Consider the following 14,428-nt stretch of genomic DNA (forward strand, 5'->3'; position numbering starts at 1 on the left):
TCGAATAGAGCGGATTTGTAAGCTGTACTACAACGAACCCCGCCTCGCGCAAATCCCCGCATTCTTATTCGCGTCCGGCGAGAGGAGGATGCCGAGAGCCGAGTACGGCACCACACGGCAGGACGGCAGCCAGAGCAAGCCGCGGCTGCCTTTTGCCGCCGGCGAGCCAGACGGCGGCTCCGCATCGGCAGCAGGGCGTGGCGCGGGGAAAGGAGGCATCAGCTGTCAAAAGCGCCTCTCTCTCCTCTCCTCTGCCCACATCCTCATCCTCTATCTTCACCATGTCGCTCCTCCGTCCTCTCCTTCGCGCCTCGCCCCGCGCCCTCGCGCAGCAGCGTGTGGCGGCCGTGCCGCAGCTCGCGCGCGGCTATGCAAGCCCGAGCAAGACGGGTGGCGAGTACCACATGACCGGTGAGTGCTGAGGGGTCCCGGCGGGAGACGCCGCGCAATGTGGCAGGGAGTGCAGCTGGGCTCCTGGCGTGCGCTTGGCCTCGTCTCTTCAGCGCGCTCGCAGCAGTGGGTGCTGACCCTCGCCTCGTCTCCGCAGTCTTCGACAAGTTCGACCCCGAGGACCCCATGCGCGTCGAGACGCTGCTCACCGAGGAGGAGGTGGCGATCCAGGACACGGCACGTGCCTTTGCGCAGGAGCAGCTGGCGCCCAAGGTCAAGCAGATGTACCGCGACGAGTGTGAGTTGTGACTCCTAGAGGCCGTGGAACATGGCGGGGGAACTGCAGCTGATGGACCTCGATGACGCACAGCTTGGGACCCGACCATCCTGCCTGCGCTCGGCGAGTGTGGTCTGCTCGGCCCCACAATTGACGGCTACGGCTGTGCCGGCGTCAACAACGTCTCGTACGGCCTCATCGCTCGTGAGCTCGAGCGCGTCGACTCGGGCTACCGCAGCATGATGTCGGTGCAGTCGTCGCTGTCCATGGGCGCCATCAACCAGTTCGGATCGGACAAGCAAAAGGAGCGCTGGCTGCCGGGCATGGCAAAGGGCGAGATCGTGGGCTGCTTTGGTCTCACGGAGCCGAACCACGGCTCGGATCCGAGCCACATGGAGACTACGGCGGAGGACACGGGGGATGGAGAGATTGTGCTCAACGGCAGCAAGACGTGGATCAGTAGCAGCCCGTACGCGTGAGTAACCGCGTCGCCTTTGCGCCTATTTCGGCATACTGAAGCGTCATGTCGTACAGCGACATTGCCATCATCTGGGCACGGTCGAAGTGGGACAACAAGGTGCGCGGCTTCCTCGTCGAGAAGGGCACGCCGGGCTTCTCCTGCCCGCCCATCAAGAACAAGCTGATGCTGCGCGCATCCGTCACCGGCTCCATCTTCCTCGACAACGTGCGCGTCAAGCGCGACGAGTCGCTCCTCCCGCACGCTCGTCCGGGCCTCGGCTCTCCGTTCGAGTGCCTCAACAGCGCACGCTTCGGTATCACCTGGGGCGCCGTCGGTGCGCTCGAGGCGTGCGTGAAGGAGGCGCGGCAGTACGCTCTCGACCGCAAGCAGTTCAACAAGCCGCTTGCGGCCTTCCAGCTCGTGCAGAAGAAGCTGGCAGACGGCGCCACGGAGGCGTCCCTGGCGCTGCTCGCCAGCTTGCAGCTGGGACGTGCCAAGGACAAGGGCGAGTGGAGCCCCGAGATGGTCAGCCTGGTGAAGCGCAACAACTGCGGAAAGGCACTGTGGAACGCACGCATTCTGGCCGAGATCTTTGGGTGAGTGTGGCAACGGGAGTGAGACGAAAGTGAGGGCGAGCGCTGACGAGCCCTTGCGAACTTGCAGTGGCAACGCCTCGTCAGACGAGTACGCCATCGGCAGACACGTGGCGAACCTGCACGTAGTCAACACGTACGAGGGCACGTACGACATCCACGGACTCAGTGAGTTGCTCGGCGCAGATCCCGGCACTCTTGTCGCTGACGCATGATCCTGTAGTTCTCGGCAAGGGTCTGACCGGCGAGCAGGCCTTCTACTGAGCGTCGTGGTGTGTAATGCATCGATGGACCGCATAGAAGAGCATGCAGAGAAAGGGTGCAGCGGCGCAGCCTCAGGCTGGGCGAGTCAGCTCTCTGCTGCGGCACGGTCTCTCGACACCGCATCGCCCACGCCAGACGTCCATCTGGTCCGCTCGGCCAGTCTGCGGCGAGGTGTTCCTCCACTCTCCTCTCTCTCATTCGCGCAGGCAGAGAACAGCAGATGCATTGGGATGTTCATACAGATGAAGCGGGCGAGTCCTTCAAAGACAAGCCAGGCGCAGGTGCCATGCGAGGGACCCCTGCGAGTGCGTGCGCGTCGGCGCCGTCTCGCCACTCAAGCGATTTCCACATTCTTCTCCTCCTCTTTCATCTGCTCCTCCCTCTGCTCCTCCCTCTTCTTCTTCTCCTCTTTCCTCCTCGAATGGCGCTCCCGCCGCTCCTTGTCGAGCATCTGCATCTCTCTCTCCTCTTCGTCCTCGCGCGCAAGCCCCTGCGCCACGCGCGAGTGCTTGCGGATGTGTGCGCCGAAGCGGAAGAGCACGAAGGGGCAGATGCCGAGGATGGCGGCGATGCCGCCGAGAATCGAGGAGGCGACGGGCGGGCCGAGTTTGCCGTCTGAGAGCAGAGCGTCAGCTGAGAGAAGCGTTTGGCGCGAAGGAGGACGACGTACACATGCTGGGCGCAGCTAGGATGAGCGTGCCGGCAAAGACGTTGCGCAGCCAGGACTGCGCTGCAAGGCCGGAGCTAGCGTAGCGTTCGTACACCTGCGAGAAGACTGGCATCAGCGTGCTGCGCTCGTGCGTGCGATTCCGCAGTGTGAGGGCTCAACTCACCTCGGCAATGTAGAGGAAGACGGCGAGGTAGATGGGGAAGATGGCGGCGATGAAGACGATGAGTGCGATAATGGGCACAGCAGGGTGCACCGAGGCTTGTCCGCTCCAGGCGAACCAGAACATCGATGCCGGCGCCATGATGGCTCCAATGCAAGACCCTGGATGTGCGAGAGAGCGTGCGTCAGTCGAGCAGCGTGTCTGAAGCAGAAAAGGCGTGACGCACAGTAAAGACGAGCCTCGGGAGCCACCTTTGCCGGCGCCGCACGCGCGACGGCGCGGTTGTAGAGACGCTCTTGATGCAGGTGGCACACGAAGCCGAGGACGCCGCCGACGGCGAAGCAGAGGAGCACGAGAGATTTCTGCGGCGTGTGATGACTCAGCGTCAGCTGCTGTGATACGGAGGGCTAGGAAGGGAGGAACGCGCACCTGTGGGTCGGTCCAGTTGTACGCGCTGAAGACGATGGGCACGCTTTGCAGCAGCAGGAAGAGGACGCCCCAGAGGAAGCTGTGCGAGGAGACAGGATGCGTTAGTGGCGATGCGAGCCACGCGGGCGGCGCTGGACTCACCCGATCCACAGGCTGAACGACAGCACAATCGGCTCCGTCACGAGCCAGACCGCGGGTCTCGAGAGGCTGATCTTGACGGCATGCGCAAAGCTGCTCCTCTCATCGTCCGCTCTTGTCCGCAGAGCCTTGCCCGTCTCCTTCGAGAGGCGAGCGGCGCGGCGAGAGAGCAGCACGGGACCGCGCGTCTCCTCCAGCGCGAAGAACATCCAGACGAACGAGGCAAGGGCGATGATGGCCTGCCACCAGAAGACCCAGCGCCAGCCGGCGGGACCGGCGACGGTGTAGGAGGCGGTAAAGGGACCGAGAGCTTGTCCGATCTGACCGAGGAGAACACAACTCGTGAGCATGGTGGGAGCGAGAGAGGGCGGGCTGCGACGCCGACTCACGAAGATGAGCAGGCAGAAGAGAGACATGGGCATGCCGCGCTCGTTTGGCAGGAAGACGTCGGAGACGGAGCCTCCGACCATCGAGCTGCGACCGGCCAGAGCGTCAGCCTTCATCTTCGCTTCCTCGCACAGCTCCCATACTCACTTGCCAACACTCGCAGCGCAGCCCTGGATCAATCGCGACACGAGAATCGCCGTGATGTTCTGCGCCGTCGCCTGCGGCACGAACATGATTGCGAACACTGCGGCAGCGGCGAGGTAGATGGGTCTTCGCCCGTAGATCTCGCTGAGCGGCGCCAGCAGCAACGGCGTAAACGCCACGCCAATCGTCAGATACGTAGTGTTGCCGAGCAGGAAAATTTCGAGAGTGGTCCCTGTTTCCCGGATCACGTCGCGCTGCACGCTGCCGTAGCCCGTGGCGTTCATGGCGGTCGTGCACGAGAAGGACATGGCGCAGACGACGATGGAGATGCGGCGGGCGTTGCTCCAGTTGAAAGGGTTGGCCTTGTCGTCCGGTGCCCACTCGATGTACTCTGGCCCGCCTGACGAGCGCGTCTGCGTCAGAGCAGCGCCGAGCGCGAGTGTGCCGCCGCCACCGCCGCCGCCTCCGCCTTCACCACCAGCGCCGACGCCGGGCGCATGGGAGACACGAGCGCCCAATCTTGGCGACTGCAGCTGCTGCTGGCCCTCTGCCCCGGCGGCCAGTTGCGGCTGCGGCGCCGGCGCAGAAGACTCGGAGCTGTGTGCGCCCGTGCGAGCGGACGAGCAGGAGGACGCCAGACCCTCGTCGTCGTCTCGCTGCAATGCTGCGGCGGGCGCGGCGTAGTAGGAGGGCGCGGCGTGCGCGGTGTGCGAGGGAGGTGTCGAGGGCCCAGCTGTGGCTGACGAGGAGGAGGCCATGGCTGCCTCTCGCTGTCTGCTCGCGCAGGCCGGTGTGGGGTGGTACGCAGAGAGGAGTGGGAGCGCCAGACGATGCGGAGACGCGTTTGCGCTGAAGGAGAAGGAGCAATGCGTGTAGAGGACGAGCGAGAGAGTCTGGCGAGGTGGCTGCGAGGGCGAGCAGAGGGGATGATATGGAGCCAAGCCAGGACAGGTGACTCCGCAACCCTGCCTCGGCCTCTCTGGTACGCGCAGCTCGAAGCTTCTGCCCCTCTCTCGCTCTGCCTCTGACTCCTGCTCTGGGGCTGAGCGCTGACTCGGTGCGCAGATCTCGCGTCTCGCAGCTCCACCCTTCGGCTCGTTCCCGCGCGCCGAGCCGGCAAGGGCAGCAGCCGAGCAAAACGCGGGCACACGTCGGCCCTCGGCACCGGCGCCGATGCCGCGGCACGCCTCCGCCGCTGCTCTGCCGCCCATGTGCATGCTCCCTCCGGCCGGGTGCGGCGTCGGCCAACTCGCGGCGCAAGCGCGACCCGCAGAAAACCGCAGCTGCGTCGCCCGAGGGCGCAGTCACGCATCAGAGCAGTGACGCACAGCTCGCCGCTGCGGCCGCATCGGCGAAAGCGCGCTCGTGAGGCGCAGAGGCGCTGACTCGACGCCTGCCGGCGAGGATTTGAAGGCGGGGAAAGCAAGACGCGCGGCGCAGGGAGAGTCGCCGTGCCGTGCCCGACGCGCACATCCCTCCCCTCGCTGCGACTGCCGCTGGGCCGCCGGCGAGTCGAGTGTCAAATGCGCACGAGCCGCCTGCTTTGATGGAGCAGCATGCGGCTGGCAGCTTTCCTGCGCCCCGCCCCGACCGGACGGAGAGGCGGTGATGGGAGGTGGGGAGGGCGGAGGTGCGCCTTCAGAGCGAGACGACGAGCTGCTTTGCGAGGGGTGAGATGCAACACAGACGCAGCTGCCGGCTGCGATTCTGGTGCCGTCGCGAGGCAGGATATGGGCGTGGAGAAGGTGTCACGCCTCGGCCGATCATCTTGAGGAGGCAGGTGCTCAGGCAGAAGGCTCGAACGACGAGGCCAAGTCGTAGGCAGCTCCCAATCCCAAGCGAGGCGTCGGTCACCGACTCTGTGCTCTTCTAGCATGGCAGATGCGGAGTAAGCAAGGGTCTCTCGCCTCCGTTGCCGCGCTCCGAGCACGCAGGTCGCAGGTCGCAGGCCGCAGGTCGCAGCGCCGCAGGGGCGGGCTTGGGCAGAGACGAGAGGAAGCGGGCCCGATGCGGGCCCCTTGACAGCGCAGGCCGCTGGGCGAGCTGGTTGCATCGTTTGCTTGCCTCTCGGCTCTGGACTGGGCGAGGCGAGAAGTACAGCGGCCTGTCCACCGCTTGAGCAGCACGCCGACTTTGACGAGGCGAAGACAGCCTCCGCTGCTCCTTGAAGCAAGTCGCATCGACCGACGGGTAGCAGGTGGAAGTTGGCTGCCATCCACGGCCGTTGCATCGCTAACGGCCAGCTCTGCACGCGACCAAGGCGGCGCCGGCCGTGAGAGGAGCCAAGGCCAGACGAGCTTCGCTTGCCGAGCGGTTCTCCCAAGCCGGCAGGTCTACTTCACCTGCTTGAGCTCTCGCTTGGCATGCGGGTGCTGCGTTCGTCGTCGCGGTGCGGGACTGCGGGGTCAAGCTTCATCTGTGCGCATGTGTGCAAAGCGCCACACGGGCGGCGCCGCACCGCCGGCAGAGAGCGGCACGACACGTCGGACACGGGCGCGGAGCCCCGCCGGCTGGCGCAGATGCAGGTGCTCTGCTGCTGCGCTGCTGCTGCGCTGCTGCTGCGCTGTGCCCGCCGGCCGCTGACGCGAATCTCCAGCGCTCCACCTTGCGCTGCCCATTTTGCGTTTGGCGCAGCTGCGCCCAACTTCTCCCTGTCTATGTCTCCTCTCCACGTCCTGCATCTCCTTCTCTCTTGCATCTGGATCCCACCCTCTCGCCTCAGTCGCACAGCCTCCTGCACACAGCCACGACACCGCACATCGCACTCTCACTACAGGCTTGCAGCGCCAGGACATGGCTCTCCCTCTGGCGCGGCCCACCATGCTTCCCTCCTCGCCTCCGGCGCACGGCGTAGCGAAGGCCACACCCATTCCTGCCTCGTCTGCCGCCGCTTCCTCTCACGGCAACAGCAGCGGCGGCGGCGGCGGCGGCGGCGGCGGAGGAGGCTTCGGACGCCTGGCACGTTCCCTCTCTCTGCGCGCTCGCAAGACACCGGCAGAGCGGGCGGCGGAGAAGGAGAAGGAGCGCGCTGCTGCTGCTGCTGCGGCGGCGGCGAGCACTGCGAGTACTGGTGGCTCGAGCAGCACAGCGGCAGGAAGCGGCAGCAGCGGCAGCAGCGGCAGCGGCAGCGTCGCCAGCAGGCTCGAGACTCGACGACCGCGTCTGGACACTCGCCGTCCCAGCACGAGCGGCGAGCTTCGCTCCGTCGCCGCTCCTGCAGCTGTCTCGAATGCCTCGCCGACGACCACGCCGCCAGTGACGACGGCGGGCAACAGCTCGTACGTCGCGTGGGGCCGCACGCCTCGCGTCGAGTTCGAGCACGTCACTGCCACAACGTCACGCTCGTCAACTGAGGAGCGCAAGGCGCGAGAGGCACGAGAGGCACGCGCCGGCGTGGTGGAGCTGCGAGATGCTCCTGTGAGCAGGGGCAGCTGGGAACGAGAGCGAGAGGAGAAGAAGGAGAAGCGCCGCTCGAGGAGCGCCAGTGCCAGTGCTGGGGCAGGCACCAACGCCATGCAAGGGAGTACATCGCTCGTCAAGAAGCTCTCCATTCGGCGCAACAATGCCGCTGCGACTGCGTCCAGCGCGAGCAGCACGACGAAGAACGACGCGAGCATAGCCAAGGCACGTCCGACTACTCCTCGCCGGCACAGTCGAGGCGAAGCAGCGCGCACGCTGGTGCGCACAGATGAGGAACTCGCCTTGCTGCCTCGACGCTCCTTCGACTCGCTTTACTCCTCCTACAACGAGAAGAGCGGCATCGAGCCTTCATCTCCAGAGCGCACTCGAGCATCAGAAGCCGTGCCTTCGACGCCCTCTCGCCACGCACGCACCAACAGTGGCCGCGCGCTGATCTCCTCTACGCCTCGCGCAAAGCCTGCGCGCGAAGGAAGCGCCTTGCCGCGCGCCGATGCGTTTCCGGGCGGCTATTGGCCCCCTCCGCCGTATGCTGCGGGCGGGAAAGGAGAGGAGGAGAATGGGGAAGTGTGGGACGAGGAAGCGCGAGAGAGGAGAGAGGGGCTCAGAGGCAAGGCACCGCCTTATTGGGTGGTCAAACGAGGGTGGAGGAAGGGGATCTACGACACGAAGCAAGAGGCGGAGGAACAGGTCAAGAATTGTGAGCAGCCTCGCATCTCTCTTGTCTCCCCGAGCTGTTCCGACTGACAAATCGCACAGTCCCTGGCCCGCTCATGCGCTGCTTCGACGATGCCGACGAGGCTGTCCTCTTCCTCTGCGCCAAGACAGCACAGCCCAAGCCGGCCCTGCTGCGTTCCGAGTCCTCTGACTCGCTCCGTCCCACGCCGACCATCTCCACCTCTACGTCCTCCAACGGAGCGTCGGGCCTCTCGCGCTCGCGCTCTCTCGCTTCGCCCATCTCTGCGTCCGAGACGAGGATTCGCGGCCCGCTGGCAGGGGTCAGAGAGACGGAGAGTCGATATCTGAGTAGCCTGAGTCCTATTTGGGATGCTACGCCGTCCGGCTCGCCTACTATGACGCGCGATTGGAAGCCCTTCGAGGCAGTGGCGGCGAGTCCGGTGCAGCAGAGAGAGGCCGAGGAGCTGGCAAGCTCGACTGCACCAAACCTGTCGGGCGCGCAAGAAGGTCCCTTCGCGGACCAGCCGATGTCGGCGGACGTCGCTTCGCCCGAGCCGATCACGCCTACATCTGCAACATCGACGCACTCGCAGCGCAAAACTCCAGTGCTGCCCATGCGCGGCAGCAGTGTGCTCGTCTCTACGCCGTCCGACGAGGTCTCTCCACTCGGCGGCGCGCCCGCTGCCGCACCATCTCGGCCGTCGATCAGCGAACGCACGCCCTCCTTAACGCGCGCAGCCTCGCTCGGCCAAGAAGCGTTCTCTCCTCAAATCCGGCCACTCTCTCCCTCCAATCCGTTCCGGCGATCGCCCACGCCTGGCAGTAACGGCATGGTGCGCCTTGGCTCAACGGACGGGATGCCGCCCATCACTCTCGAGCCGCCTTCTTCGCCCCTTACTCTTGGCGAGGTCGCTGCGCCACACAGCGCAGGCGCAACAAGCGTGCTCTTCGTGCCTGACCTCGCCGTAGCTCAGCAGTTCTATGCGCCGCTGCTGCGCGCGGCGGTGCTGAGCGCCTCGCACGCACATGTCCTGCTGCAACCGCAAGACTGCGACGCGCGTCTCATGTTGCGCACCGCCTCTGCACCGACGAGCGCGGGCACTGCACTCCTAGAGATGCCCAGCGAGACGCTGCTGAGCCTTGTTGCGCATCTGCGCCAGACGACGGGTGGAGAGGTCGTCCTGGCAGACACTGTAAGTGCCCAAGACTAGCGCCTCTCCGTCGAGAGCACTTGGTTGCTGTGCTTGCTGACGCTGCTTGCATCAGGCATGGGGCACACAAGAAGCACGTCTCACATCTCCCGACTCCTCAGTCCTGCTCCTCTCCACGCCTCTCTAGTTCTCCTTTCTCCTCACACATCGCTTCTCCACAACTGCCGCGTCGCATCGCTAATGACAAGTGACGTATTACGCTCTGTCGAGCCTGATCCTCTCCCCTCCTTCCTACGAACGTCGCGGCGAAGACGAATGCTCCACGAGCGCCTGCAGTTCCCGCTCCGCCTGCGCCGCGGCCTCGGCGCCGCCAAAGAGCATGGGTGCGCTCCTGGCCGCAGGAGCTGCCGCAGCGCCTCCTGCACGGGCACGCAGCAGCGCACGAGACGTGGCGCTTTGCTTGCCCGTGCCCTTGACGAGCGCTGGCGCTGGTGCCGCTGCTGCGGCAAGTCCGACCTTCGCCTTCTTGCGCACCTGCGTCGCGCTCTTCTCCGGCGCCAGCCGCGTGGTGCTGCTCGCCGCAATGGGCACGCGAGAGGCCTTCTTGCGCGTGGCCGTCGGTTGCTGCTGCGGAGGTGCCGGTCCGTCGGGTGCCTCGGCCGAGGAGGCAGAGGCGCCCGGAGAAGTGGAGGCACTCTGAAGACGACGTTTGCGAGGTGTCAGAGGAGCGGGAGCTGCTTGAGGCGTATCGGTGTCGGCAGCGAAGTCTTTGATGCTCGCCGAAACGCTTCGCTTTGCTGGAGGCGCTGCACTCGTCGAAGCGCTCGGACCGCTGACTTTCCTCGCCGTCTGACCTGACACCTTGCGCTGCGGAGGCGGCACGAGCAGCGCCAGTTCCTCCTGCTGCGCATCTCCCGAGACGTCGACGTCCTCCAAGAACACGGCGGCGCGCTTGCGCAGCTTGCGCTTGGGCGTTGAGAGCGAAGAGGTGGAGATGGAGCTTGGGAGCTGCTGCTGCGGCGGAGGAGATAGAATGGGAGACGGCGGCGATACCGCTGCTTCTAGCTCCTCGCGGGCCTCAGAGGCTTGTCGCCTGGCAGTGCCAGAGACGACTCGCCTAGCTCCTCCTCGCGCCGCAGTGGCTGTGGTCGATGTCGAAGCAGCAGCTGCAGCAGGCGTACTTGCCGTTGGCGTCCGAGAAGTCGCGGTGCCGCGCATAGCGGCCGTCTTCGCTGCCGCTGCCACCGCACGACTCGCGCCACGAGACTTGATCGCGCTTCCTCGCTTCCTGCCGTGTGCTGCTGGAGGCGGAACGGGAACGAAAGCCTGGGCCTCTCCTGCCTGCCCATCGCGAGCGCGTGCGGCAGGCGAGGCCGGGAGAGGCGGCGCAGCAGCGGAGGTTGAAGAGGCTGTCATCTCGGCTAGACGTGCAGCAATGCGACTCGAAGGCGGCGTTGCTGCAGCTGGCGGAGCAGTTGGGCTTGCACCAGCGAGCATCGAGGTCGATGCCTGCGCCGGCTCGACGCGTCCTGCTTCTGCAAGCGCACTGCTGCTGCCCAGCATCGGCACGCCAGCCGCGGCGAGCGTAGGGCGCATCGTGGGCGGTTGCGCACGCGCAAAGGCGCCGGGAAAGAGCGGCGTCGGTAGCTCGAGCGCACCGCTTGCGGCTGCTTGCGCTATCATCGCGGGCGGCGGTGGCGGCAGTCGTGGTGCGGCTGCTTGGGTATCTTGTGCAGGTGCCGTGCGACGAGGCAGACTCGGATAGAGCGTGCTCTCGCTCTCTTGCTTGACCTTGAGGTACGTAGAAGGCGGCGAAGGCAGTGGTTCCAGGCTCGCATACTGCTCTTCGAAGCGCAGCAAGGATGGCTTCTTCTTCAGGCTGCTGCGCTGCTGCTGCGTGGGTGTCGCGATGCGCTCCTGCTGCGGTGTGCTGATGTCGTATGGGCGCAACGAAGATGCAGAAGGCTTTCGCCGGACGGAGCCAGAGCCAGAGCGAGACGGCGAGCGGAGAGAAGTGCTCGATGATGAGCGCCGAGGTGTTCGGCTGGGCGGAGGAGGGACAATGTCGAGGTCGTCGCCCTGGTCTCCGCCCGCATCTCCTGCATCTCTCCGCTCCACTTTTGCCCTTGTGCCTCTGCGCAGCACCCAGTCCCCCCAGCGTCCCACTCTCTCTCCGTGCGCCAGCTTGATCCTCGCCCAGCCCAGCGAGATCCAAAACACAAGCGCAGCGCTCACGTTGGCGCTCTGCCGCAGTGTCGCGTCCAGCAGTGGCTCATACGGCGTGAGCAGCAGCGTGAGGAGCGAGAGGAGATAGCTCGTGAACTGCGAGACCGGAGTTCAGTGCCGTGAGAGTGGAGAGGATGGGGAGGAGCGTACTCACGAAGGTGCGAGCGATGATGGCGACGAGCAGCACCGCCAGCTTCGCCGAGGTGTAGAACGGCATCCAGCCGATGAGACCATCTGCCACTCGCTCCGCTTTGCATCCCAGCATCTACCTCCTCTCTTCAGCCGGGCTCATTCTCAGCTCCTCACATGACTCACGCAGACGAACAGCGGCGCCAAGCCCTCCCACGCCAGCGCCTTCCTCCTCGCCGCAGCTCCCGGCGTGCGCAGTGCGCGACGCGAGGAGAGCAGGTGCCGGTGCGTTCGAAGGAGAGTCGTGAGGAAGAGGTAGGAGCGGAAGATGAAGAGGAGAAGAGAGATCATGGCTGCCGCGCCTTAGGAGAGGTAAAAGAGAGGCGCGGCAGCAAGAGACGAAGAGGCCAAGAGGGCCGTGCACCAGCGTGCGACGCGCTGGGACGAGCTGGAGCTGGCGCGGAGTGTGTGCGAGCGAGTGAAGGACAAGAGCTCGCAGAGAAGAGCGGCAGCGAAGCCGAGTGACTGCCTGCGGATGCAAGGAGCCGAGCGGGAAGAAGGGCGCGCGAGGGGAGAGGAGGTGGAGGCGGGAAGATGAGAGCTGCGCAGCCGCGCGTCGAGAGCCTCTCCATTCCCCGCAGCCGCGCCGCCGCGGCGCGCTTCCAACCAACACACGCAGCGGCGCGCTTCAAGCTCGCTCTCGCGGACGGCAGCTGGGCACGCTCGCATGTCTGGCGCCAATGCAACGGCACAGAAAGCACGCAGGTGGCCAACGACCTCTTCGTGTGAGGCTTGAAGATCATCGCATGTTCGACGGCGCTGCGACGCAGGCTCATGCGCACGGCAAGGCAGCTTGCGCCTAGCGTCCTCGTCCAGACGCGGCAACGGCCGGCACCCTCTCTGCATCGCAGTAGCCAGCCAGCTCAACGCTCGTCACGCTCTTCAGCCTCATCGGGATCCACAAATGGCAGGTGTGCGATGATATTGAGCAAGTATACAACGCAGGCGCTGCTGGCCAGAAGGAGAGGACGGCATTTTGACGCGGGAAGGCGATCCCTCCAAAGTCTAAGTGACTCGCAAGAGTGGCTTAGATCTTGGTCTCTGCGCGTCGCAAACAGAGGTCAGCAAGGACGCAGGGCGGGCAAGGAAGCAGGCGAAACGCACCCTTGAGTCCGTCCTTCCAGAGGATGAAGTAAGGCGTGACACCGTCCTCGCGGTAGTTGCAGAGGGCGACCATGCTGCAGGCACACCAGAATCAGCCACGTTTGACCCAGAGCACTCGGGCTGATAGCAGAGACTCACCCATCGGGGTTCATGCTCTCGCCGGTGTAGAAGTCGTAGTCTGCGGCCGAAGACGCTCGTCAGCCACTCTGCTCTGCCCGATCTCTCCTCTCTCCTGTGAGCGGCAGACGCACCCTTGAAGTTAGCGACGACCTTCTTGGCAAAGGCAGCAGCCTTGGCCTCGAAGATGGGCACGCGGTCCGGGTTCTCGGCAGCCAGACGCGTCTTGATGGCCTTCATGTACGACTGGAGAGAGAAGAGGGAGTCAGCTACTGCGGGTGCGGCAAGTGATGCGTAGACGTGGCTCTCAAGACAGGCGCTGGAGCTTGCAGATGCAATCCGCCCTGGCAGCAGTGGCAGCAGCAAAGCCACCGAGGTAGACACCGAACGCCTCGGGCGTGAAACGCCCTGCACCCAGCTTGAGCGTCCCAGAGCTGCTGCGTTTGCCCTTTTTGCTCGGCCTCCGCACACATTGCTCTGTGCTTGCCTCCCACTTCTCGGCACCCTTTGCCGCACCGCTTCACTTCGCTCTACACCACTCACCTTGAGGTGCACCAGGTAGCTCTTCTTGTCGAACTGCGTGCCCTGCAGGCGGAACGTGTGGACGACGTTGATGACCTGCGAGGCGCCGTTCTCGAGGGCCTCAGCCTGCTCCTCGGCCGACGGGTTGCCGCCGATGTCGACCTCGCCCTCGGAGACGACGATCATCTGCGCGTCGACCTCGTAGATGACATCGTCGACCTCGTGGATCTTGTAGCCGTCCGAGACCATCTCGTCGCCCGTGATCGCGTCGGTGTAGAGCTGGAGAGGAGAAGTTAAGCATGAGGAGCAAGGAGATGCAGGAGCAAAGGACGCAGCAGCAGAGCTGTCCTCGTGACGAATAGCTTCCAGGAAAGAGCAGCGCCGTGCGGAGAACTTGGCTCCAGGCTCGACAGCCGCTCTCTCGTGGCTCGCGAGTTGGTCCGCCAACTCGACGAGCTCCTCTGCGCCGAGATGCGCTCTCACGCGTGCCTTGAGATGAGGCCGCAAGAGAACCAGAGGGCGGAGCATCCCTACAGCCATGAGGCTTCCGCCTGGCGCTAGCCACCAGCTCGCGTAGCCCAGCGGATTGCCTTGACGTCGCCAGGCGACAGCAGTGGGACGAGCCACCTCGCGGCTCGTGGTATAGCCGCCAGCGGCTTCGCAGAGGCGGATCACGGCCGGCGAGAAGATGTGCGCAAAGCGAGCAAAGCAGCGCGGCAGAGGTCTTCTTCTCGCCGCACTTGCGCCCGACGTGCCTCGACACCGCAGCGACCGCCCGTCTTAGCACTTTCGCCCGCTACTGGCGCATGTGACGTGCAGAGCGTGCGGCGAGAGTGTGTGTGCTCACCTTCATGATGTGCGGAGTCGGGAGGGTGGGAGGGATGTGTGGTGTGAGAAGGAAGCGCTCGAGCGCCGCCGCCGCCGCTGCTGTGGCTGGATCTGCACGCCGCCCGCCAAAAAAGCGCCTGAGGGGTTCACCGGCCGCCAGGCACGGGAGCCGTGTCCTGCAGCTGGCCTGCGCCGCCAGCTCACCCGCCCAGCGCACGTCGCGCGGAGGCGCCGAACTTCTCACGCCGCGTCCAGGTCGCCGCTGCTGGTGAGCACGCTCTGTG

At 65.3% G+C, this 14,428-nt stretch overlaps 7 protein-coding genes across 7 annotated transcripts; 3 read left to right on the forward strand and 4 right to left on the reverse strand.

The window, feature by feature from the left end:
* Positions 1 to 260: 260 nt before the first annotated feature.
* On the forward strand, positions 261 to 2,463 carry FA09DRAFT_331804 (acyl-CoA dehydrogenase NM domain-like protein). Its single transcript, XM_025743184.1, has 6 exons — positions 261 to 411; positions 548 to 688; positions 761 to 1,142; positions 1,202 to 1,723; positions 1,791 to 1,888; positions 1,944 to 2,463. Exons 1-6 carry the CDS (start codon positions 282 to 284, stop codon positions 1,982 to 1,984), a joined length of 1,314 nt encoding a protein of 437 aa, XP_025596141.1. The 5' UTR covers positions 261 to 281; the 3' UTR covers positions 1,985 to 2,463.
* Positions 2,184 to 4,842, reverse strand: FA09DRAFT_331806 (MFS general substrate transporter). Its single transcript, XM_025743185.1, has 8 exons — positions 3,916 to 4,842; positions 3,771 to 3,855; positions 3,385 to 3,701; positions 3,244 to 3,322; positions 3,041 to 3,176; positions 2,818 to 2,975; positions 2,655 to 2,748; positions 2,184 to 2,599 (listed from the first exon to the last, which is right to left on the reverse strand). The coding sequence occupies exons 1-8, from the start codon at positions 4,668 to 4,670 to the stop codon at positions 2,319 to 2,321; spliced, it is 1,905 nt and encodes a 634-aa protein (XP_025596142.1). The 5' UTR covers positions 4,671 to 4,842; the 3' UTR covers positions 2,184 to 2,318.
* Positions 4,843 to 5,249: 407 nt separating this feature from the next.
* On the reverse strand, positions 5,250 to 6,209 carry FA09DRAFT_331808 (hypothetical protein). The gene has a single exon (XM_025743187.1). It carries the CDS (start codon positions 6,140 to 6,142, stop codon positions 5,432 to 5,434), a length of 711 nt encoding a protein of 236 aa, XP_025596143.1. The 5' UTR covers positions 6,143 to 6,209; the 3' UTR covers positions 5,250 to 5,431.
* Positions 6,210 to 6,415: 206 nt separating this feature from the next.
* FA09DRAFT_331810 (hypothetical protein) lies at positions 6,416 to 9,421 on the forward strand. The gene is made up of 3 exons (XM_025743188.1): positions 6,416 to 8,029; positions 8,089 to 9,200; positions 9,274 to 9,421. Exons 1-3 carry the CDS (start codon positions 6,706 to 6,708, stop codon positions 9,343 to 9,345), a joined length of 2,508 nt encoding a protein of 835 aa, XP_025596144.1. The 5' UTR covers positions 6,416 to 6,705; the 3' UTR covers positions 9,346 to 9,421.
* Positions 9,334 to 11,754, reverse strand: FA09DRAFT_128291 (hypothetical protein). Its single transcript, XM_025739069.1, has 2 exons — positions 11,539 to 11,754; positions 9,334 to 11,480 (listed from the first exon to the last, which is right to left on the reverse strand). The coding sequence occupies exons 1-2, from the start codon at positions 11,647 to 11,649 to the stop codon at positions 9,450 to 9,452; spliced, it is 2,142 nt and encodes a 713-aa protein (XP_025596145.1). The 5' UTR covers positions 11,650 to 11,754; the 3' UTR covers positions 9,334 to 9,449.
* On the forward strand, positions 11,539 to 12,102 carry FA09DRAFT_331812 (hypothetical protein). The gene has a single exon (XM_025743189.1). The coding sequence runs from the start codon at positions 11,691 to 11,693 to the stop codon at positions 12,036 to 12,038; it is 348 nt and encodes a 115-aa protein (XP_025596146.1). The 5' UTR covers positions 11,539 to 11,690; the 3' UTR covers positions 12,039 to 12,102.
* A 377-nt stretch (positions 12,103 to 12,479) lies between these two features.
* On the reverse strand, positions 12,480 to 14,184 carry FA09DRAFT_331813 (putative translationally-controlled tumor protein). Its single transcript, XM_025743190.1, has 6 exons — positions 14,164 to 14,184; positions 13,338 to 13,595; positions 12,929 to 13,040; positions 12,816 to 12,855; positions 12,678 to 12,751; positions 12,480 to 12,614 (listed from the first exon to the last, which is right to left on the reverse strand). Exons 1-6 carry the CDS (start codon positions 14,167 to 14,169, stop codon positions 12,601 to 12,603), a joined length of 504 nt encoding a protein of 167 aa, XP_025596147.1. The 5' UTR covers positions 14,170 to 14,184; the 3' UTR covers positions 12,480 to 12,600.
* Positions 14,185 to 14,428: the final 244 nt, after the last annotated feature.

Source organism: Tilletiopsis washingtonensis, assembly GCF_003144115.1.
Source record: "Tilletiopsis washingtonensis strain MCA 4186 unplaced genomic scaffold FA09scaffold_20, whole genome shotgun sequence".
NCBI classification, from domain to species: Eukaryota; Fungi; Basidiomycota; class Exobasidiomycetes; order Entylomatales; genus Tilletiopsis; species Tilletiopsis washingtonensis.